This window comes from Jaculus jaculus, chromosome 6, assembly GCF_020740685.1.
Source record: "Jaculus jaculus isolate mJacJac1 chromosome 6, mJacJac1.mat.Y.cur, whole genome shotgun sequence".
NCBI lineage: Eukaryota > Metazoa > Chordata > Mammalia > Rodentia > Dipodidae > Jaculus > Jaculus jaculus.
Window position 1 is genome coordinate 25,827,700 of NC_059107.1, and position 23,915 is coordinate 25,851,614.

Here is a 23,915-nt window from a genome sequence, read left to right on the forward strand (position 1 = left end):
TAATTTTGGAAAAAAAATGGATAGAGTTAGTTTTATAAGTTAAAACCTTCAACAACAACAAAAAAATGCTTAACATCATTACATAGTGGATACCAGTGCTCGCCCACAGCTATGAACCTGAGGCCTAGCTCTCTCTGTGCAAAGAAAGCTGCACATGAGCATTAGGAAGGATATGAAGGTATTGCAGCCCAGAGCTCAGTTTTTTCTCTTCTGGGCTTCTAGGTAGGCAGAAGGATGGAGATGAATTTGAAAAGTAAATAGCTTTCTCACTAAGTAATTCAGCATTATTTAAACTTAGGTACTACCGGTGACTTTCATGCAACTCTTTGAGTAAATTGTCCTGGATTTAAAGATCATGGAAAGTGGAAGACCAAATAGCTGAAACCAACTTCAGGTATAATGGAAGTTACCACCCCCCTACCCTGGGAGTTACATATATATGGCTAGGAATGTAGTTCAGTGGTAGAGCACTTGCTTAGTATATATGCAAGGACCTATGGTTAATCCCCAGTACTGCAAAGCAAAACAACATCCACCCCAAACACAACAAAAACAAGACCCACAAAATTTCCAAGTCTTTCCCTCTGGTGTATGAAATCTCATGGGATCTTTGGGCATCAGTAATGGTACTATGGACTTTAGTGATCTTATTGGTAGAATCTACCCAGGAAATCCCTGTCAAGAGGAGAGAGCCAAGTATGCTTAAGGGCCAGAGAGTATGCGTTGGACAGAGCCAGTGATCTCATGTGTCATGATAGGAGCTGGCAGCATTAGCAATAGCCTTTGGCTGGCAAGGCCTGGGAGCAGTACCACTTAGGAAACCTTATGTGCTGCTAACTTAGTGGTAGGGAGGAAGGCCCAGTGGGCAATCCATCATGTGCCAATGTACTTGATGTACAGTGATGGACACTGGACCCTTCCATCACCAGAGAGAGAGAGACCACAGCTTAGCAAGACCTGAGGATGAGTATTTCACATCATGTATTCATTAGCTTCTTAGATCTGACTTTCCAGGACACAAGTTTGAAGTCATTTGAAATGTTAAAAAAGAAAATGACAACTCTCATCTTCCCACTGTTGCTGTATCAGGGACGTTATTCTGATGTCTTTGCTTTCATCAAATTAATTGCTTGTTCTTTCTCAGCGGTTTAGATACAAGGACACAGATACTGTCTGGGAGGGCAGTCTGACTTTGCATGGCAATGAGGGCCGCCTGGCTTGAGGGACATATGTACACGATGCACGTTTTCTGGAAAGGGAGGCAAGCATAAAGGTTTGCACACCCATCCAGGGTGTGACTTCCTTTACAATGTTTGCTTGGGATGTTTGAAGGGAGTGTTATAAAAATGCAATCATTCTCAGACTTGGTGGAGGGTCACAGTTTAAACAAATATTGTCACTTTTGATTCGGCTTAGAATAACAATGTCAGAACTGCAAAGGACCATTGGGATATCTAATTAAAGGCTCTCATTTCTCAAATGAGGAAACTTAGAAGCCAGAAATGACTTGCCCAAGGGAAGGTCATGAAACTCTCAGTACACTGGAAAATAACCATTTGCCCTTTTTACTAACATAAGCCAAATTAAAAAAAAAAAACAAAACATTTTAAGGTAATAGAAAATATATCATCTGGCTACTTGAAGAAAGACTGTCCAAAATTTAAATGGAGGTTAGTCCTAATCAGTTCTTCCCACTTAGGATCAATAGTATTTTTTTCCCTCCCTTGCTGTGTAGACATTTAATAATTTGTGTTCTCCTAGTGATTAGCAAGTTTGCTTAAGATAGAAGACATAAATAAAAGAGGCTGGAAGGTGTCGCAATTGATGATACCATCTACTTATACTTTCCAGAGCTATAATCCTTTCTGAAGAACCCCCTTTTCTAAGGAGACTTCACCCTTGAAGTAAAGGACATGCTTTTTTTTTTTTTTTTCTTGTCCTATGAACACATGTGGGTCTGGGCTCCCCCATGTGAGGGACTTGACAGGCTGAAGGAGATGATATTGAAGAGTCAAGTCTAATGACAGGCAGATGCCCAGGCATGTGCTCCCTTGTTAGGACGAGATCTCAGGATGCTGCTAGAGGGAACGAGCCTCCTTTAAAAGGAGACATAGGCAGCCTGATGGGAGAGTTCTGCCGAGGCCCTCATTCTTACTGGAAAGATGAAAGTCATGCAGAAAGCAAAACCATACACTTTTGTCAAACAAAATTAGATGTCATCAACTGAAATGACTACTTCTGACCATGTTTACGCCATGCTGCCAAAAGTGGGCTTCCAGCTGAGGAGACATTGATCTTCTGGCCAGGAGCCCGTGAAGGTTTGTGCAGAGGTCTGCAGTCTCAGTACACATTCACCTTACATTATTCGTCCTCATGGAAGTCCTGGCAGGCTGACATCTGACTTTGGGACTCAAACACAGACTTCCTGAGTCTAAGTTTAGTGCTCTTGTGACTATATAATGTTTTCTCTAGTGCCCTTTATAACGATTCTCTTTATCGTAGCACACTTGCCCTGTGTTGGAAGGAAAAGAACCCAGAGCTCTCAGTACAGTAGTTAGCACATAGCAAGTGTGCCGTGTGGAAGAGCTGGTGTGGGAGAAGAGAAAGTGACAGGGAATCACTATGGTCACACGTTTGGGATTAGAGACATTTGCATGTGAGCCCCTTTAGCTCTCAAAACCACACACAAGTTGGATGAATGGATGAACTGGTCTGAGGAGCCCGACACCCACCTCCCGATCGGTCACTGTGAGGTGAGGTGAAATGTGCATTCAGAGTGCATTCAAGTGCAAGAAAGGGTTCATCAGTTGATTTGCACATAGGCCCTGCGGTGCAGAGACAAGTGAGCCCATGCCTGTCCACAGATGTGAACACTTCACAGTGAAACACCTGATGGTGAAGGCTCAGGTACTCCTTTTCTCTTCCCTCCCGGCTCGCTGCACCTAGGAAAGTTTGTTAGCATGTCCTGTGGACGTCATGCTCCGCAGGGCAGACCTCGGTGGGGTTGGTACCTGTATATGATGCACGCCGTGTTCTGGCAGGTGCGGCAGTTGTTAAGGTCCTGGCCAGTCCGATAAAAGTTGCGCCTGTAAGATAGAAAATTTGAGGGATAAACATGTGGGCCGAGGTCACAGGAGACATGCATTAGTTCCCACAGCTCAGCATTCATGAGGCCCTGGAATTGCATGATCATTACAAACAAGGAAAAGAAGTTCTGACAATGGGGGCCTCACTTTTTCTGGAGGGTGCTTGGTACATTCTTTAACAATTCCAGATCTCAGGATTGTCTATGGCCATACCACCCTGAACACACCTGATCTCATCGAGTCTCAGAGGCTTTCTTGCTCGCAGCCAGCCTGTGGGGTGAGGGATTTTGCAAGTGAGTGGAGAGCAGTGTTGAAAACTCCCGATCCCTTAGTTTAGTGTTTACGTCATGCCAGCGCCTTGTCTCCTAAGGTAGTGAGTGTGCAGTTTAATGCCTAGCAGCCAATGCCAGCTATTGACCTCTCTCCCAAAGCCTTGATGGAACTACAGCCATTGCTTCTTCCTGGTATATAAAGGGCCCTCTGGGAGCATGAGCCGTCCACACCTCAACCAGTCATGACGTGCCCGTCCCCCAAGTAGTCCCTCAAGAAAGCATGAAGTGACCTTGTCTTTGCAGAAGCATGGTCCCATTCTCTAACCTAGTCATCAAAGCAGACATTGGAAGGAAAGGACACTCAAGTCCATTGCAATAAACACACACAGACCTAAAGCAGTGAAAATTCGGCAGCTCACTCTAAGAACAGGAAATGCTTGCCTGCTATTCTTTCCTGTCATCATTAATCAACTGGACCCTCATCTTTATAAAAATAATTATTGATTCTAAACTTCATTAGTTCCTTTCCTTAACTGTTGACACCTGAAAACAAAAGCAAATGATAGCAGAAGTCCACCCAGAGCCACCAAAACAGTGGACTAAGGGAAACCCCTTGACTTGGGCCAACGGAGGCTATTCATTAGTCATGATATGGGGAGTTAACTGATCTTCAGCATTTTGAAGACGCTCTGCTAATGGAAACCCATCTTCCCACTCTTTGCCCCATCCTAGAAAATGACTTCACCCATTTGTCTCTTCCCCCGCCCCCCAGAGGTAGGGTCTCACTGTAGCCCAGGCTGACCTGGAATTCACTATATAGTCTCAGGCTGGCCTCAGACTCAAAGCAATTCTACCTCTGCCTCCCTAGTGCTGGGATTAAGGGTGTGTGCCACCACGCTTGGCTACCAGTTGTTTTTAATATATAAACAACAGGTGATGAGAATGGGGAGGCAAAAGGTTATGAAAGCAGAAAGGAGGCTGTGGTGAAGGGGCACAAGGGAAGGGAACAGGAGGGAGGATAAAATGGGGAAAGGGAAACAAAAAAAAATGTTTGGAATACAGTCCAGTGAAATTCTTTGTGTGCTAATAAAAAATTAAATAAAAGATGTATCTTACCCTTCAGTGAGGGCCCGAGCTTTCTCCAAGTCTTGAATCACATTCAGCAGGACTTTAATTTTCTCTTGATTTGAGTGCAGGGATTCCTCCACGGACTGCAGTCGTCCTTGGAGGTCGCAGAGTTCACCCTGTGCCAGGTGAATGTGACTCGTGTCACTCGTCTCTCTGCCCCCCTGAACTTTGCTCTCATCCCTTGGGAGAGAGGAAGAGAAAGAGTCCCTTCCGGGACAGTTCTGGAACTCCAGTGTGTCTGACTGGGTGGCGTTCTTCACCGTCTGCTCCTGACACACCGGAGCTGACGTTGACGTACTGTTAGTTTTGAGTGACTCCGGATCCTGGTGACTGTCACTTGACGCTGGGCAGTCTGAGGCTCTTCCCGTGTGGGCTGGCTGGCTGTGGGAGCCTGGTACTGGGGAGCTGTGAGTCCGTGGAGGTGAGGGAACACGCGTTTTCTTTGATTGGGATGACAGCGAGACAAGGTCGTTGTCATCAGCATTGTCTTTGGGCAAAAGCAATTCAGGTTTGAGTTTCACTGTGCCTGGCAAGGTGTTGGCACCGCTGGTGGCATTTAAGCCAGAGGGGGGTCTTTCAGAATCGGAGGTCAACACCCTTCTCTCATCACCTGGACACATGGCCACCAAAGGGGTGAGGGAGTTACTCATGTCAGCTGAGCCGTCTGGGGGAAAGGCCGGCTCTCTAGCTTCCCAGCATGCACTGTGATATATGTCATCTGGAACCTGGATGGCTGCCGTCCCCTGCTCCGAAACCTTCCACGTGGCTGCATCCAAGCACATGCTAACAGGCCCATTGCTCTGCACCTTGGACATCCTAGGGAGAAATGAGTGGGGCACTTTGACCCTCTGAGGCCCATCCTCAAGATGCTGAGTCAGCCTCAGGTAGGCAAGGTCAGAGGACACCGTGTCGTGTTCCAAGAGGCTGCCGTTGACTTGGATGGCACTTTGGGACGCTGTGGGCATTTCCACCAAGGACTTGCTCGCCGTGAGTTTCTTCCTTTTGAAAACCGGGAAATGCTTCCTGAGACTAGGGGAGGTTTGGATGGCGATGTTGCGGAAGCCCCCTGCCTTGTGAGACCTGGGGAAGGACAGCGAGTAGGCGGGAGGGTGATGGTGCCTGGCTGTTGGCGTCTTGGTCTTCCCCATGGCAGCAGGGTCATCGTCGCCGCCGCCAGGACTTTGGATGTGGACCTCGGCTAGGCCAGGCGGAGTCTTTGTGCTCCCGTCATCCTTGAATCGCACCTGCTGGGATTTGCTCCTGCGGTGATGTGGTTGCTTCACCAGCTCCACCGACTCCAGGCTGTTTCGCTTGAGGAGCGCAGGTCTCACTTTCATGCTTGGCTGGGCCATTGAGCCTCAGTGGGAAGGAATGGAACCATGCATTTGTCCCAGGCACATCTCTTTTAGGTCTTTAGAGCAGCCTCTGGTGATGGAGTCTCAGAGAAGGAGAATGGCCAGACAGGATGCAGAGGTCCTTTCCTTTGAGTACAGGAAGCCCTGCCAGCCATCCCCAGCCTGGCAGTTCCACTCGTGAGCTGTCTGAAGTGCCCTTCCCTGCTGTTGAAATATCACGCCATTGCAGTCATAATTGCTACTCAGATAAATGGTGAGTTAGGCTAACTATGGAACATCTGACCTACCAAGAGAGTCAATGGGTTGTTGATCAATGGATGTCAGGAGGGCCAGTTCTGATCCTAAAAGAGGCTTGCTGTACTAAAGAAAAAAGATGACAAAAGTACCATTTGGAAGATAGTGCCACACTTCCAATGTGTGAATTCCAAATGAAATCTGCTATGCCTAGAACATATGGCTGCCTTTCCCAGAACATCAAATTCCAGTGCAAAACTATATGAACCTTAAATGCGTTTCCTTGCCACAGAGGGTACGTAGGTGGAGAAGGAGATGACCTGAGGCTCTGCTGCTCCCATGACACATGCTGCTCCTAAGGGAACGTCCCATTTATGTCAATCACAGTTCCTTCCTTTGAGATCATTATCTTCTTTCATGTTGCTTCCCTGTTATTTTATTTTATTTATTTATTTATTTATTTAGTGAGGGAAAAGTTATCTTCTTAAACAGCCTCAACCAACCCAGTAGAGTGTGGCCAGGGTAGAATCAAGGACTCAGAGGGGGCAGAAGGCTAAGCACTGTGTCATGGAGTCTTGGCCGAAGATCACGTATGGGAGATGCCGAGATAAGATTCACAATCTCCGTGTCTGTGGAGCCAGCATCTGAGATCTGGCAATCTTTGCCAAGCAGGCAAGGAGCATCTGAAAGGGAAGAATCCACAATCACCAAGTTCCACCGTCTGAGTGGGAACATCTAGGAATCAGCCCATCTCAGTGCTGCTGGTAAGACAGGTGTCTTGTGGGTGCAAGACCTTGAAACAAAGTGCTTGTCTACCTGCATGCCTTCCTGCCTCCACCCACAGATACCCTCCAGCCAACTCCTTTCCATCTGCAAAAGGCCACATTAAATGGCACTTAACTTCCTCAAGGAGCCTTTACAATGACTCTCTTATCTACACCTGAAAAGGAAAACCACACCCATGCCTCCATTTTAGATTCCCAATATCCTTTTAAATGTGTGTGTGTGTGTTTGTGTATATATATATATATATATATATATATATATATATATATATATACACACATATATATATATCATATATGTGTGTGTGTATGTATGTATGTATGTATATGTTTGAGACTCAATAAAAGAATATTGACACATATACCACTTGAATGGATCAAAAAGGGTTAAATAGGAAAAATAAAACCCTCTGAAAAGGTTGCCTTGCATGATTTCATTTGCAAAACATTCTTGAATGACAAAGTTAGGATGGACAGCATATTGATGAGGGAGAGGAGGAAGGGCCTAGCTGTGGCTGTGGAGAGGTGGCCCAGGGATACTTATGGCTGCTCGCTTTACGATGCAGATCGCACTGCCTTTCAGTAGCCATTTGCATGCACACTTACTGAATGCACATTGCCCTGCTGCTCTGTTACGCCAGTGGACAGAGGATGGAGTTGCTTTCGCTGCTTGGCTTTTACCTGCCCTCTTTCAGGCTCGCTGCAGGTGCTCAGTGAGCATCTGTTGAAAGTATAGATACCTGAGCAAAGGGTAGTTCCTGAGGAAAGAGGGGAGAGCAGCCTGGGAGTGGGCAGGGCAGGTCAAGGTCCTGTCTATCCTGCAGGGACAATAGAACTGTGGCTTCTCTCAACTATGACTGTGACATTTACTTAACGACAAGATTCCCCCCTCCCCCACAACATCGTCATTCTTACCACTTGCCAGGAGATAAATACACATGAAATTCTCTGAGGAAACTTGTAACAATAACAGCCAATATTTATTGAACACTTAGTTTTACTATGTTGAAGACTTTCTGCTCCTTAATCATAACCACTCACATTTTCTGAGTAGCTACGAATGTGCCAGGTGCTGTTGTAAGCACATTGCAAGTCATATCTCATTCATCCATCTCAACCTCTCTTAGAGTGATGGACAATATTGTCCCCATTTTATAGTTGAGGACAGTGAGACTCAAAAAGATTAAGCAGTGTGCCTAATGGTACAAATCTAGGGATAGGGCAATGGCTCAGTGGCAAAAGCACTTGCCACACAGGCACGGATGCTCGAGTTCAGATCCCTAGACCCTGTGTATTAAGCTGGACCATGTCACCCACTACAACATGCCAAGCATGTCCGCTTTAAAACCAGTTCCACGATCCAATAGGTTTGCATAAGATTTTCACTTCTACTTGAATCCAATACTTACAGCTCCTCATTTCATGATTAAGTTCTCTTCATGCCCCTCCTCAAGTAGTAGCTAAGTCTGCCTGGGTATCTGTGTAGGTAGGGAGCTCAGTATTGGTTCCACAGTCAAATAATCATTATTGTTCATCAATGGTAACAAAGATGTAATGCATTGTGGCGAATGGGGAAATGGCTCCGTGGATAAAATGCTTGCTATGTAAATGTGAGAACCTGAGTTCAGATCCTCAAGACCCATGCTAGAAAAGGCCCTGGATGTGGTAGTATAAGAATCTATAATCCCAGCACACCTACCCGTGAGAAGGGAGGGGGAGACAGGAGAACCGCACGCAAGCTCACAGGCCAGCTACAGCTAGCTTGGTGAACATAGCAGGAAACCATGAGAGACTTTGGTCAAAGAAGGTAGAAGCTGCCAGGTGCACACCTTTAATCCCAACACTTGGGAGGTACACGTAAGAGGATCGCCACTAGTGTGAGGCCACCCCGAGACTACATAGTGAATTCCAGGTCAACATGGGCTACAGGGAGTCCCTACATCAAAAAACAACAACAGGAAAAAAAAAGGTAGAGGCCAAGATTGATGGCCAAGGTTATCTTTTAACAACACACATACACACCACACACACACACACACACACACACACACACACACACACACACACACAGTGACCAAGTGCTGTGTGGGCATTTAACATCGAATCCTCAACATGACCTTCTGTATACGATTTACTATTTTGCAGAGTGTGCAAGTAAGATTGGTGAGATTGTCACGTGCCTGGATCTGCACATCTCATAACCTTCAACTTACACAGCAAAACCTAGACATTCATATGCTTACGGTTATGAATTTCTTTGCCTAATTATCCTCCCCCCTTTCTGTCTTCAACTGCTCATTAGCAAGAACGTTAACTCACACAAGCCACCATGGTGTGCAGCTGTTTTACATAAGTGCTGATGTCCAGTGACCATTGATTATGTGTCAGGCATTGTGACTGGTGTTTTTCATTTGCTCTTTTCCTCGGTCCTGGTGACACTCTTAGAGGAAATGCTATCACTCTCCTATTCTATAAATTAGAAAACTGAGGAGCGAAACGTCAGTCAATTTTCCCAAGTTGCTCACTTGGCATATGATAGACCAGTTCTTTGTGCCTGCACACAGACGCTGGGGTCAGCCTCCTATGAGAACCCGGCCTTTCTGCCCTCTGAGGGACTGGAGCACCCACCCTTGGTGCAAGGCCAGCAGCATTTCCAGCTCTCTCCACATTTCCTCTCCGAAACTTGACACCTTTCTCTGGGAAATTGCTACACTTTGGAAATTTTCATTTGAACTTAAATGTAGTTGGTTTTCTGTTTGTAAGGATACCACATGTTCATTATAAAATTTCAAATGATATATATTTTTTCTTTTTTTAATTTTTTATTTTATTCTTTTAATTTTTTTGTTTATTTTTATTTATTTATTTGATAGTGACAGAGAGAGAAAGAGGCAGATAGGGAGAGAAGACAGAGAATGGGCGTGCCAGGGCCTCCAGCCACTGCAATCAAACTCCAGACGCATGCGCCCCCTTGTGCATCTGGCTAACGTGGGTTCTGGGGAATCGAGCTTCGAACCGGGATCCTTAGGCTTCACAGGCAAGCGCTTAACTGCTAAGCCACCTCTCCAGCCCCTTTTTGTTTATTTTTATTTATTTATTTGAGAGCGACAGACACAGAGAGAGAGCACGCACAAGGGCTTCTAGCCACTGCAAACAAACTCCAGACGCATGCGCCCCCTTGTGCATCTGGATAACGTGGGTCCTTGGTAATCGAGCCTCGAACCGGGGTGGTGAGGCTTCACAGGCAAGCACTTAACCGCTAAGCCATCTCTCCAGCCCTATAGATTTTTTTAAGGAAGAAAAAGCCAGAAATCACACCACCCGGAGTCACTATGCACTACCAATTTGGAGAGGTTCATTCTCAGCATCCCACTGTGCAATGTGTGTGTGTGCACTGTGCAGGTGGATAGGGTTGTGGACAGGAAGTGTTTTCTCTATTAAACAACCTACAGGAAGCTCCATATCATCCCTGAGAGATTCCTGCCATTCTTTTAAGTAGGCCAGCAGGACTCTGTTGTCTAATATACTGTGATCTATTTGACTAATATGCATTTGTTGATATTTAGGTTATTCAAAATGTCAAAATGTTTGGTATTATATAAGTAGTGTGTGTGTGTATGTGTGTGTGTGTGTTGAGATGCTAGTTTAATTATACCCTTAGCATAAATTCTTAGAATTACAACTACTAATTCAGTAGGTCAAAGCAGCTATGCGTTTTATATCTTATTGATATTATCACTTCTTTGACTTCTAGAAAGTTCTATTGATCTACAGCCTCAGCACTACTACATGGGAAGGCCCTTTCACCAATGCCTCTGACACTGCTTTACCAGTTTATTGTGATTTTTCTATCACTGCTATTAAGGTGGGAGAAATATTGTCTGTTATCTCATTATGAAATTTATTAAAGAAAGAGAGTTTTCATTTTTAGTTTCATATTATGTTTGGTATATATAAGGAAAGAAAATTCTTGCATCTAGGCAGGGTATAGGGAGTTTAGGAAATACCATTTCCAGTTTATTTTTTTTTAATTTTATTTGCTTATTTGCAAGAAGAGAGAGAAATAGAAGATAGAGTGAACAGCATGCGGGGGCCTCCAGCGACTGCAAATGAACTCCAGGCGCCCCTTGTGCATCTGGCTTACTTGGGTTCTGGGGAATCAAACCTGGGTCCTTTGACTTCGCAGGCAAATGCTTTAACCGCTGAGCCATTTCTCCAGCCCACCATTTCCCCATTAAATAAGTCATATATTTGTGTTTCAATTCTTGTGCCTCCCAACTGCTCACCAGTGCCTTTGTGCAGACAAGCCCTTAGAATGACACCTGGCTAAAGGAATAGCCCTTTGCAGGCCTTCAGTCTCTTCGGCTCCCAGCTCTCCACTAATGGATAGGGAGTTTCCTGGGCCTTGCTTAGGGCTGAATTAATAACCTGGCCAGAATCCAGAATCACTCCCCAGAGCCCACTCCATGCCTGGTGGCTGGGAGTCAATGCTGAGTTTTGCAACGCATTTTTTCTGTTAACCCTTGATGATTGACTTCCCACACAAAAAAATCAATCATTTATATACCAACTATTCCTTTTACCCACATCAGATGGTCCCTAGAGTGTCATTCTATTCGGTTGACACAGACATCCAATGCCACCTCTGTGGGCTACCACCTTTAGGCTTTCTCTGGGCTGCCTTCCAAGCTTTCTTCTTGGGTACATGCAGCTAATCTCAAGGGGCTTCGCTGTATAAGCTGTAACTTATGATTGATCTTGACTAGAATCTTCTACTTGCTCCCGGGAACAAGTGACTTGGCTTTGAAGACTACATGGGATCATGTGAAGTGATCCGTAGGTCCACATTAACTCATCAGGGAGAATGTAAATAGAGTCCAGGGGACATATGGGTTAGGTCTTACATCTACCTTTCCTTGGTATTGTAGCTGTGGGCATATTGATGGGAGGAAATGCACTAGAGTGACATTCCCAGGAAGACTGCAAGTCACCTTGCCACGTCTTTGCAAACTTGGCTTTGTCTTTATATCTCTATGTTGTGATTACCTGTTGACACCTAGTCTCTTCAACTACTCTATAAGCACCTTGAGAATAGGAAATGGGGTTAATCTACTCTGAACCTCCATCTCTTGCCTCAAGTTTGACACAGAGCAGAACTTAAATGAATTCTCATAGAAGAAATGAATGTAATCTCCTGTTATCTCATCTGTCTTGCCTTCTATGGCATAAAGATATTTTATTTGTTAAAAAGTTTATTATATGAGGTGAGATCTTCCATTACCTAGGCTGGCCTTGGATTCAAGGACCCAAGTGACCTTCCTATCTTTGGCCTTCCAATTAGCTGGGACTCCAGGCCCACACAACTGCATCTAGCTGCATGAAGTAGTTTTACAGTTAGCATAGAGTAAATATTTGCAAACCTACTTAATTACAAGTGAATTCATTTACAGCTTCCTTTTCCTTTCAAGGATATATCATCAATAGATCTCTGGGATGAATGGCTTATGTCTGTCTTTTTTTTTTTTTATGTTCCCTGCAGTGTGTCTGTCCTTTTACTGTATTATGCTTCTCCAATTTAGAACTTGGATTGAATTTGGTTAAACTTTACAGACAGCCTGTTAGACTTATAATAAACATCGTGCAAATTCGGAAGAGGAATCAGACCACATCTCTACCATAATGGAAGAGAAAGAGCTTATAATCTATCATAAGGATTTGGGTCCTGGGAAGTATATCAACTGTGGTCCAGAGTTAGCAATGACTTGGGGAAAGGATATGATTCATTTTATGTAGCCAAATCCTGCTTTAAGTATCCAGGTTCTTTTCATGTTAACTGGGGTTTAGACTTTATCCTTTAAGCCAGGAGTCAGCAATGTTTTTTTTTTTTTTTTTTTTTTTCTGCAAAGACCAGATAATAAATATTTTCAACTTTGCTGCCCACAAGTTCTCTGTTGGAACCATTCAACTCTGATATTATGGCAAGAAATAAGTAATACATACATGATATATAAACAAATGTCTGTGATTGAATTCTAGTACAAATTTATTTATTTATAAAACGGGCAGAAGAGTGGCTTTGCCCTGGAACCATAGATTGCCAACTCCCATTTTAAGCACAGAGAAACCATTGTTTTGTTTTGTGCAGAAGATTCTCAAACAGGTTTTGTTTTTCAGACAGCTTTATTTGCTGACCCTCTCCCTTCTTCTGCACTTAGAGTCAGTAATAACCCTTACTATTTATGCCATACTTTACAATTACAAAGCATTTTCAAATCCCATGTAATCCCCACTGGAAATGCTGCAAACATTGTCCCTGGTTTAAAGATGACAAGTCAAACACAGAGGATTAGATGACTTCTCCTAAGCCACAAGGATAGAACTGGACCGCAACTGCCTTGCCACCAGCCTTGGATCTCAGATGGGGACCTGGAGTCCTCGTCCCCTCCATTTAGCTAGCCAGACACCTCAGTATTTTATGTGTTGCTCATGTTTTCTTGGCTAGAGTAGAGGTTGCATTCCTATGGGAGAGGGCTATGTCTACCGCAATACTGAATCCTTTAAAGGGCTAGGAACATGCTGAGTCTATGGAAGGCACTTTAAAGTAATTATTGATCACTCACCCTTGGGTCTTGCAATTCAAAGTCCCCATTCCATTCCATTTGTATTCAGTTAATTGCATGGCCAAATCTGTTGGCAAGCATTATTGCACACCCACCTAAAATCAAAGAGTTAATGCTGTAGCCCAAGTCTTTCTTTGTGTTTCCAATTTGGAAATTGGCCAAGCAGCTTTCACAATAAGGAAACAAGGGAGCAGTTATATATTTGCATCCATCTAAGTGCACATTTCTCCCCAAATAGACCATAACACAAAGCAAACTGGCTTTTTGTCGTTACCATGATGAGTGTGCACTCAAGGAAGAACTAGGCTATGGAAGGTAAAGTTGAGACTCAAAATTGAGACTTTGGAGATGGCTCAGTAGGCAAAGTGCTTTGGTGTACAAACATGAGGGCCTGAGTTCGGATCCACAGGAAGCACGTATTACACCAAGTGCCTGTAATGCCAAGGAGATGGAGACAGGGAATCCCTGGGGTTTACTGCCTAGTTAGTCTAGCTGAATTGGTGAGCTCTAGGTTCAGTGAGAGATGCTATCTCAAAGAATAAAATGGAAAGTGATTGAGGAAGACCTTGACCTCTGGCATCCACATGTGTTCACACACATGTGTTCACACACATGGGCATGTACTTCTGTGCCCTTGCAGGCAACCACACACACGTGCACACATATAAACATGCCCACACAAATGCACACATACCACATGCATGCAGGGGGAAAAAAAGATCCAAAATTGTGGATTTTGTATCTAGAAAGATGTTAGATATATACCAATCTTGAGATTTCTTTTTTTTTTTTTTTTCCGTGTGCCATGTTAGACTTTCCCACATTTTCTGCTATTCATAATTGGGCTTCCATCATCTCCCATTGGCAGAACCGCGTCTCATTTCCTTTCTTGTCTGGCCACCACGCAGCAGCAGCAGCAGCTTGTGCAGCGTAGCAAGATTCTGTCAGGCCCTGTTTAGCTTGCAAAAGTGTACAGCGCACTCAGCCTCACTCTCAGCTCTTCCCATAGTCTTCACATCCCTGTGTCATCTGGACCCGTTTCCTCCCTGCATACCACTCTTCCCATGCTCTCTGTGACCTGGTTACCCTGGTCCTAGACACACCAGAATCACTCTTACTTATCTCTGGACTGGTATTTCATCAAATCTTCCAAGGCCCTCCTTCTTATATGAAGCCTTGGTTCCATGGCTACCAGATCCATGACATCTTTCCTATCCAACTCCATCTTTCACATTCCTCTGTGTAGTGGTGTTCTTTTTCTTAGCTTGGTCATTCATTTGTCCATTCCCTACATTTGCCCCTACTGAGTGAGGAACCACCCTAAGTGTTTGTTGAATAAATGAGTGAGCAAATTCTTATTGTTACAGGCTTTAAGAAATCACAAAACCTTAGAAATAAAACTCTAACTGGTAGGCCTTAGGGAGCAACTCATTCGGCGACTCTCAATTTTCCTTTAGCAGTGCAATAAGCAACTTCCAACACCTGTCATAGAACAAAAGAGAGCTGTTCTAGGAGATGTAGGCAAACTCAGTGTCTTGGTACTGAGCCTTGCCCTAGGATCCAAGGTCTTAAGCAAGCCCACCCGAAAACCCATGGGTGCCATGCCCTGTGCTTTACAGATGGGGAAACTGAGGCTCTGAGAAGCTCCCTCTACCTATAAATATGTGAAGACCAGCATTGCTGACTTGTTTCCCAGGCCACATGGTTCCTGGAGGCCAGGCACAGGAGCTCAGGGTATAACTGTAGAAGTGACTCGGGTGGCGTGCACAGCTGTAGGCTCGTGTCAAGTTGAGGGCCTCCTGTTCTTCCCCCAGCAGTGAGAATAGTGGAGGAACCATGGCTCAAGGTCAACTGACCCCACCCGCCCCGTGGGGAAGACTGAGAGGGAAGATGGGTGCTCTGACCCCTGGAGGGCAGGTCTTAGATGCCACTGTTTTCCCACCACTCCAGGCTGCTGACTGCATTTGTCAGGGAAACTAAGGGAAGGGCCTCCTCCTTCCTCCCCTGTATCTTTATTTGTCTTCTCTTTCATCACACATTTTCTAAAACAAATAAAATGCTCCATGTAAAGCAGCATAGAGGGCTGGAGAGATGACGTAGCCATTAAGGTGCTTGCCTGCAAAGCCTAAGGATCCATGTTCGACTCTTCAGATTCCACGTAAGCCGGACACACAAGGTGGCACAAGTATACAAGGTTGCACATGCGCACAAGGTGACACACATGTCTGGAGTTTGATTATAGTGGCTGGAGGCCCTGGTACACCAAATCTGTCTTTCTCTCTTTCCCTCTCTCTCTCTCTCTCTCTCTCTCACACACACACACACACACATCAAAAGGCCAGTGTGTTGGGCTTGGCTCAAAATAAAAAGTCAAGCAACATAGAAGACACGACTGCAGACCCAGCAAGCAGAATGTGTCCACAGCTCAGCTTATATCAAATGCCACAGATGCAGGAAAGTCCTCCTCTTTCCACCTCCTAGCTCCTAAAGTTTTCCCTCTTCTCCCTTCTCCTTTTCTCTACACAGTTTCTCATTTTTCTCTCCATCTCCACTATCATTCCTTTCTCTCTTCCCACTCTCTGCTTACTTTCTCTCTTTCTTTCTCTCTCTCTCACTCTCCCCATCTTCACACCCATTCTCTTCTCCCTCTCTGGTCTTTTCTGTCCCCTTTACCTCCTATGCCTCTTTACTAAGTGTTTTGGGGCTAGGGCTTCATTCATTACATGCTCTTTGTCAAGGATGGCAATGAGGGTCTCATGGGGCCACCCAACCTGCAAGCCTTAGGGCACCCAGTATGCAGCAATCGCGCCCTGGTTCAAGGATCCTGGCAAGAGGCATGGGCTTCTCATGCTGGTACTTGGAAAAGGTCACCTCTAGCTTGCTGTCTCCAGGGGAAACACTTTACTGCCATCACTGCAGATGCCAGCCACTTGGCCCAGCTTCTCAGGGACAAAAGTGTGCTGCTTTGTATTATCTCGACATCTTGCAGCATTCTGAATTCATCCCTGGGGTTTCCTTGATATTTCCCAATGCATTTCTATATCGCCACATGACAGGGACAATTTCTTACTAGTTTTTTAGGCTATACTGTTTTCCTTTAATTTGTCTTTGAATTATTCTTTCTGGAGCCATACACTGTGGGAGCTACCTGCACAGTCAGACAAATAGAAGAACCAAGGCTTTGGGATTTATCATTGGAGGAATAATGGTGTGTCAGGTGGGTGCAGGCAGGGATGAATGATCGTGTCTCACTGCCCCACTTAATCACCTTGCAAGGTTGGGAAAGACAAGATGCTCACAACCAGTGGTTTGCATGAATATAAGGTGTTACCCCAAACAATTCTTCATTGTGGCTATAGAAGAGCAGGAGAGAAATGGCTCAGGGGTTAAGGTGCTTCCCTGCCAAACCTAACAACCCAAGTTCAATTCCCTAGTACCCATGTAAATCCAGATACACAAAGTGGCACATGCATCTGGAGTTCATTTGAAGCAGCTAGAGGCCCTGGCATGCCCATTCACTCTCTATCTCTCTTTACTTGCAAACAAATGAAAATAATTTTAAAAGTGCTGAGGTATCAAAATTCATGTTCTCTAAGGGGGTAGGATGTTGCTATGAAAGAAAGCAGGAAACTTCTTCTCTCCTTCCCTCAAGAATATCTTCTTTGCTTTTGTGGACTAAACTACCTCTTAAGAACTCTGAGTTTATGCTTTGGTAATCTTGACCTGTAGGTTATCTTTAGCTACTGTGAAGAAACTTGAGAAATATCCCATTCCAAGGGGACCTGTGGTCTTCTGTTGGCAGGCCCATCAGCTGATATAAAACGTTAGCCCTTAGACTAAAAATAAGCCAGACCCTTTCCTCTTCAATAGCCCTGCTATGGAAGCTCAGATTTCCTGCAAGGTGTGACAAGTCAGCCTCACTCCCATCTTATCATTGAGACAATGGTACCAGAGCAGAAATATTCAAAAGGTTTGGCAGAACCAAAAGAAGTAGAAAACTTTCTTAGACCAGAGAGCTGCCACAGGAGCTGGAAGAAGCGAGGCATACCCATTGCGAATCAGCCCCCCAGCATGGGCTTGACAGGAACCCCTACAGGTGACAGAGACACACAGTACACACCCGCTGGGGATAAGTGGCAGCTCCTGGGCTGCACAGTGTACTACCCACCACGATGCTGCAGAGCTGTTGGGAGCCGCAGTGAAGGTTTTCCGTCTTCTGGACCTCAGCCTACGCTGCAGAATTTTCACAAGGGAACAAGAACGGGCAGTTTATGGTCAGATCTCATCACAAAGGAACAGAGAGCTCAGAACAGCCAGAAGTTGGCAGCTGGAGGCTCTCCTACCATTAAAGAGCCACCCTTCATTTCTGAGAGCAAATGGTGTGCTCAGCACCGCACAAGCCATAGACTGGGGGTTCAACCTGTGGTCACCATTCTGTTTGCCACAGAGACAGAAAAGCCTATTGAGGATTCGGAGAAAAGGAATGAAGTCACAGTCATAGCAATACAAAAAACCAAAACTGGAAAGAGATTTGGTGTCATGGTTCTTCCATGACATGAGGCTGGGGTTTTGTGAGAGAGGGAGCAAGCATATCTCTGCAGCTTCTTGTCCTGTTTCTTCCTATTTCCTTCCTGGTCTTCACCACAGGCACCTCAGACCATTGCTAGAATCATGTCATGTCCTGGGACACAAGGCTCCTGTGATCATTCAGAACACGCACCCCATCTGCCTCCCATGCACATCACAGGCGATGGAGACACTTGCCGCTCTCTCCTGCATGACAGGCCCGTGGTGCCTGAGAACAAAGTTGCTCAGTGTTAGACAAGCCTCAAAAGTATTAAGACTGGAGCTGGAGAGATCACTTAGAGGTTAAGACACCTGCCCATAAAGCCTAAGGATCTAGTTTTAATTCCCCAGCACCCACATGAGCCAGATGCACAAGGTGGTGCATGGCTCTGGAGTTTGTTTGCAGTGTCTAGAGGTCCTGGCACACCCATTCTCTTTCTCTCTCTCTCTTTCTCTGTCTTATAAATAAATAAATACATAAAATATGTTTAAAGTATAAAAAACCTCTTAGGTAAACATCCTCCTCTAATCCTATCTTCTTGCAAAAAAAATAAAATAAAATGGAGCTGTGGATACAAGAAGTCATATTGGTTTCTGGCAGTCGTCTATTCCAGCACCAAGTCCACTTCTCACTATTTAGGGCAGGAGAAATGCTATGTGCAGGGGACACCTGAGGACACAGAAGTGGGAGTCCCCAGTTCTTGCTGTCCTCACCCAAGTGCCAACTGTACTGGTGGGAGGAAAGTCACCAGTATGCTGTTGTCATCTCTTTTTGGCAGTAGGAGCCCTCCAGTGTCCCATACACCTTGCTGAATAATAGAAGACAAGCTCCCCCCTACCACCACCACCACCACCATCTGTGGGCTCAGCTTCCTCATTTGGTTTATATAGTGCGCGGTCTGGCACATAAAGAATCTGCCAGTAGATGTCTCAGCTTCTCTCCTTCCTTTTCCCCTATTTTCTGGCCTAGAGATCTTCCCATGATTCCTGCTATCCTCACATTACCTCAACAGGGACCTTGATACAGGTGATCCCACGTCAAGCCAAGTTTTTGCTGCCCACTGTGGTCCTCACTGGACTGACGGGATGGCTGAAGTGGTCTCTTTGTTTCCCAGTCCTGGTTCTAAGTCAGTCAGTCCATGACTGACATTCTGAGGACATAGGAATTGGCAGGAGAACCCAGTGCCTCTGATAGATGGTAGGAAAGCCAGAGACTACTGGGTGATAAGCAGTGAGCACAGAGTTCTTAAATGCAGGTGAGTGGCTCAGTGGGGACTTATGGTTTAGGTAGCTGACTGTGGTGAATGGAATCCTCTGCTGAGGCCCCTCTGCCCAGATTTCAGTGCAGCCAGGCCACTTTCTGTATCTGTGTTGGGAGGTAAATTCCTGGACGTCTCTGTGCTTTGACTCCCCCAGCTTAACACGTGGCTAATAGAACCCTCTCAGAAGCTGCTGGTGAGCTCTAAACGGTATAACACAACTATGGAACATCCAGAAAAGTGCCTGTTGGGCCAGAAGTACTCAATACATGTTGGCTGCTGTTTACAACTTTACAACTGACCACATTGTCTTTAGTATTGATGGGTGAGAACATAGGCTTCTCTCTCTCTCTTAAAGCTCCCCACTCAAATCTTCATCTAGGTGTGGCCATTGATTGATAAAATAGAAATACACATAAGAGAAAATTTGTACTAAAACACAAATCCTATAAAAATCAAAAATATGATAGAAGACTGGAAGTAAAATAATTAGGAAAAAATAGTTTCCTAGTAAATCAAGTGAAAAGGAAAACTTAATGTCCTATATCCTTACCATGATATTCTGTCATGAATAGCAACCTATTTCATAGCCTTGAGCTCTGAGTGATATTATGATAAGTATATTGACTTTGAACATTTCTACAGGCCTAAAATTTCAGGCCCAAACACTCAAGAGAAAGAGAATTCTGATGATATTTAGAAAGAATCACAGGAAAAGTGAGTGATGGAACATGATTAACCAGAGAACAGAAAACGGGGAGAGATGATGGTCCACAAATTAGAGGGAAGGCTGTGCTGTGATGTCACCAGAGACAGTACCAGGATGCAAGTAACAGTCTAGAAAAAGGCAAGAAATCCATAACCCCCACCCCCGCAGTAGTAATCCAACAATGACCTATGGCAAGCAGTGAGCTCCCTGTTTATGTGAGCCACATCTTCGGAGACATGCGGGCAAGCTCGCTGCACTATCAGACAGAGCATGGAGACCCAGCCCCTGCCACAACTTTCACACTCTCCCAGTCCAATGAGAGCGGGGCAGAGTGCCTTTCCTTCTTTGAGTACACATTCGTAACTTTTGACAAGAGCCATTCTTTATAGGGCTGCATCCTTAGAGATTAGGGAGCAGTCTGCCCAGAGCCATCAAGTCGCTGTGTTGATGATTATGTAATGAAGAATACTGACACTTACATGTCCAGACACTCCCTAGCAGATTTGGAGTAGTCCTGCTAGGAGTGAGTGTCATCTGCTTCCAGCCTTCTCCTACATTGCCTCTCCTCTGTATGTCCTAGCTGTGGTCAGCACATTCCAAGAGTTTGGTATTCGCCAAGGCCAAATGAGCAATTGCGTGGTCCTAGGGCTCATAAAGGCCCTGTCGTAGCTCTTTGAACCCACACACTTACTAACAGGGTTGTCATCAACTGTTTCCTCACAGTGGCTTCAAAAGGGCCTGGCACACAGGAGTGTCCTACAGGCTCTAGAGCCTGACAGCCTGGGTCTCTATCACTTTCCAGTTCTGTGAACTTGCTCAAACTATTTCAGTTCTTTAAGTCTCAATTTCCTTATCTATGAAGTGGAATCGACAAGTCAATAGGAGCTCAGTGTGTGTGTGTGCACGTGCACACACAGACACCAGCAAGAAAGAGAGAGAGAGAGAGAGAGAGAGAGAGGGAGGGAGGGAGGGAGAGGGCACTGCAGTATGAGCTAAATGAGAGGATGAACTTTAAGCTTTCAGCATAGACTCTCTCTTACCTTCTCTATCAGGAGTCAGCAAGCTAGCTGTTGCTATGGAAAGTTAGATGACACAAGCCTGCAGTTTCATAGACCTGGTGGTGTCTGTTGGAGCCATCTAGCCCCACCACCATAGCATGAAGACAGCCACGGACAAAGTATAGGTGAATAAGCATGGAGCAGTTCCAATAGTGCTTTACTTATCCAGAAAGGTAGCCGACAGGAATCTGGGTTGTACTTTCGGGACTCTACGCAAAGTGGAAAGTTGGAGAGCTAGGTGAGAAACACACATAGCCATGAAGATCGAGGGGAAGACACCAAAGGGGGCAGAATGGTGGTCTGCTCAGTAGTCAAGAGCTCAGTCCACGGAGTAGGATAAGTCTGGGTTCAAATCTAGCATGGGCAAACCGTGTGGTTCCTGTGAGTCTTGGTTTCCTACTTCCTACTGCCCTTCGAGGTAACCAATAAAAGTGACCCATCCCAATTAGCTGCTGTGTGGATGGGACATGGTGCTAAGCATTTAGTAAGAGCTCAGAAACATCAGTAATAGGATTGTAGTGACAGCTGCATCCAAGTACAATGAGGCACAGCCTGTAGGAGGCGAGGTGTACAGACTCCCAACTTTGCCTCTAGAGACCCCGCAGGCTAGATTGTGGCTGCGGAGGGCGTGCCTGCCCACCCCTTAACAAACTTAGAATTCCCTTGCACAGTCAGCACCAAAGTTGGGAACCGCAGGTCCTAAACCAGCCCTGGAATTTCCATCTTGCCATCATCAAGCAGAACTAAGCACAGCAAGGGCAGAAGGTTAGCTTGGAGAATATGAATTTTTTGTTTTGGGCCGAACAGACCTGCTTGGAGACTCAGATTTGGTGCAGCACTGGGACGCCCCTTGGCATTGGATTGCTTTTGTGTGATATTAGAGAACTGGAAATGGAGTCCTCTGCATAGCACATTTTGTTGGAAGAAGATATTGCTGTCAAAGGTGAAACTTACACATTACTTCCTGCTCCTTGTTGATGTCTGAAAGCTACCTAACAAGCATGTGCTTTTCTCCAGAAATTTCAAAACTTCCCTTGTCTTATAGTTCCCAGGGGTAAAATTTGGATCTTGAAATCCTAATTAATGGCATATCAGCACCTCTGGCCTAATCACCATACGCTAATTGATAATGATTTCCACTTATGCCGTTTGTCTCCACTAAGATCATGAGATTTTCACAAGTTTTAAATTTGTCTTGCATTGAGCCCCAGCACTAAAACTGTAAGCTCTCTTCATTTTCTCCCTGGCTCTGTCCCTTCCACCCTTCCTTTTCCTTTTACCATACTTCCTCCAAGTTCTCACTGTGTACAAAACATTGTGAAGGGCATTAGAAGCATCTCCACGCTCTCAAACATAAAGACCGGTGGGCAGCAAGAGTCAGCGTGGTGACAAGGCAGGACTCAGCAAGGTCAGGGTGCTGTGTGTGAAAATCTCTGTGGGGCCCCTCGCGTGTCAGACAGTCAGCACCTGCTTCCGGGTGGAGGAGACACCTGAGCTGGGTTTACAGGATGAGGCGGAGCTCAGGTAAGTGAGTAAGCAGCGGGCTCGACCTTCTCTGTAGACAAAGAAGTAATGTTTGTTCTCCCTTCTGCATGGACTTGGTTATCGGGGTGGGTACAGGGAAAGTGGCAAATGTCAGGCAATACCTGGCTGGCTGGCGGGAGGCCCAGCGGGAAGGACTCTGTAAGCTAAACAGGTCTTTCTGAGCTACTTTCGATGTCTTAAAGCTGAGACACGCAGCACATTAATGAAGCCGAATTAAATATCAAGTTTTGTGGCCCTTGGCTGTAATTGTGTTAAGACTATTGTCGCCTTGGTCCACTGCTACCAAATGGAATCCCTGATTAGCCGCATTACATACATCTGATGAGTAAAGTGATAAAATAAGCTCATTATGACTCAATATGTAGAATTTGATATCCCCTCATTTCAATACATGGAGTCAGCTGGGAAAGGAAGTAAACCAAAGAAGATCTTAGTAGTGAAAAAAACATGAGAAATATTTCCTCGTATCAAAATTCCAGCAAAAGTTGATCTGGAATGGAGGTTAATTAAAGCAATAAACAGAAACAGAAAGTGACTGGGGAGGGGTTCACCATCTGTCTAACACTGTGACTCACCTTGGGTTAGAAGCATTATGCCATGTAGCTATGGTCCTGCCTATTAAGGACCCTGGTCATGGGTAGAAGAAGTCAAGTTAACAAAGTAAACACACAAATAAATATGTACCTATAGAACATGCTAAGTGCCATGACCCAAAATAAAGAGTCTTATGAGAAAACATGGTACTTTACCTATAGAAGGCTGGTAGCCTTATCTTGGTGAAGGGAGTAACAGGAGAGAGTGTCCCAGGTAGATGACCTTTGTGAACATTGGCCCTTGTCACAGCTAAAGTCCAGGTACTTGGGGTCCAGGGAACAGGCCAATACAGACCCTGATGAATTTGGCAGGAACAGTAATGTTGGTCCCAAACCCCATGTAAGTTTTTGATTGATGCTAAAAACAGGATGAATTAAATAGCTTTAAGCAATGCGTTGTGTGTGTGTCCTGAAAAAAAAAGTGGACCAGATGACCAGATGTGCCCATCACATTCATCTCAGTAAGAAATGGTGCCAGGTGAATGAGGTGGTAATAGTGAAGATGGTGAGAACTGGATAAATTTAACATTATTTTGGGCAAACTTGGTAATGGATTAGTTATTCAAGGTGGTACCAAGGGGAAAAATATGGAAGCAAGAAATTGCTTTCATCATTTGCTGAGCTGGGGATTATTATTCTGGAGTTCTTAACCTGGAGCCCTCAAATATGCTTTGAAGACCCACATGTGACACTTTCAGACACCCT

The 23,915-nt window shown here is 45.1% G+C and overlaps 2 protein-coding genes across 2 annotated transcripts in view; one reads left to right on the forward strand and one right to left on the reverse strand.

Moving 5' to 3' along the window:
* Dock2 (dedicator of cytokinesis 2) overlaps nt 1-23,915 on the forward strand; it is a 469,609-nt gene that overhangs the window by 270,667 nt on the left and 175,027 nt on the right. The gene's annotated exons all lie outside the window — the stretch shown is intronic.
* The window catches only part of Insyn2b (inhibitory synaptic factor family member 2B), a 118,702-nt gene that overhangs the window by 15,080 nt on the left and 79,707 nt on the right, over nt 1-23,915 (reverse strand). The window contains exons 2-3 of the mRNA XM_004661030.2: nt 4,475-6,758; nt 3,012-3,086 (exon numbers count right to left, since the gene is read on the reverse strand). Coding sequence (XP_004661087.2) covers nt 3,012-3,086; nt 4,475-5,838 — 1,439 coding nt within the window. The 5' untranslated portion in view covers nt 5,839-6,758. The remainder of the gene's footprint in view (nt 1-3,011; nt 3,087-4,474; nt 6,759-23,915) is intronic.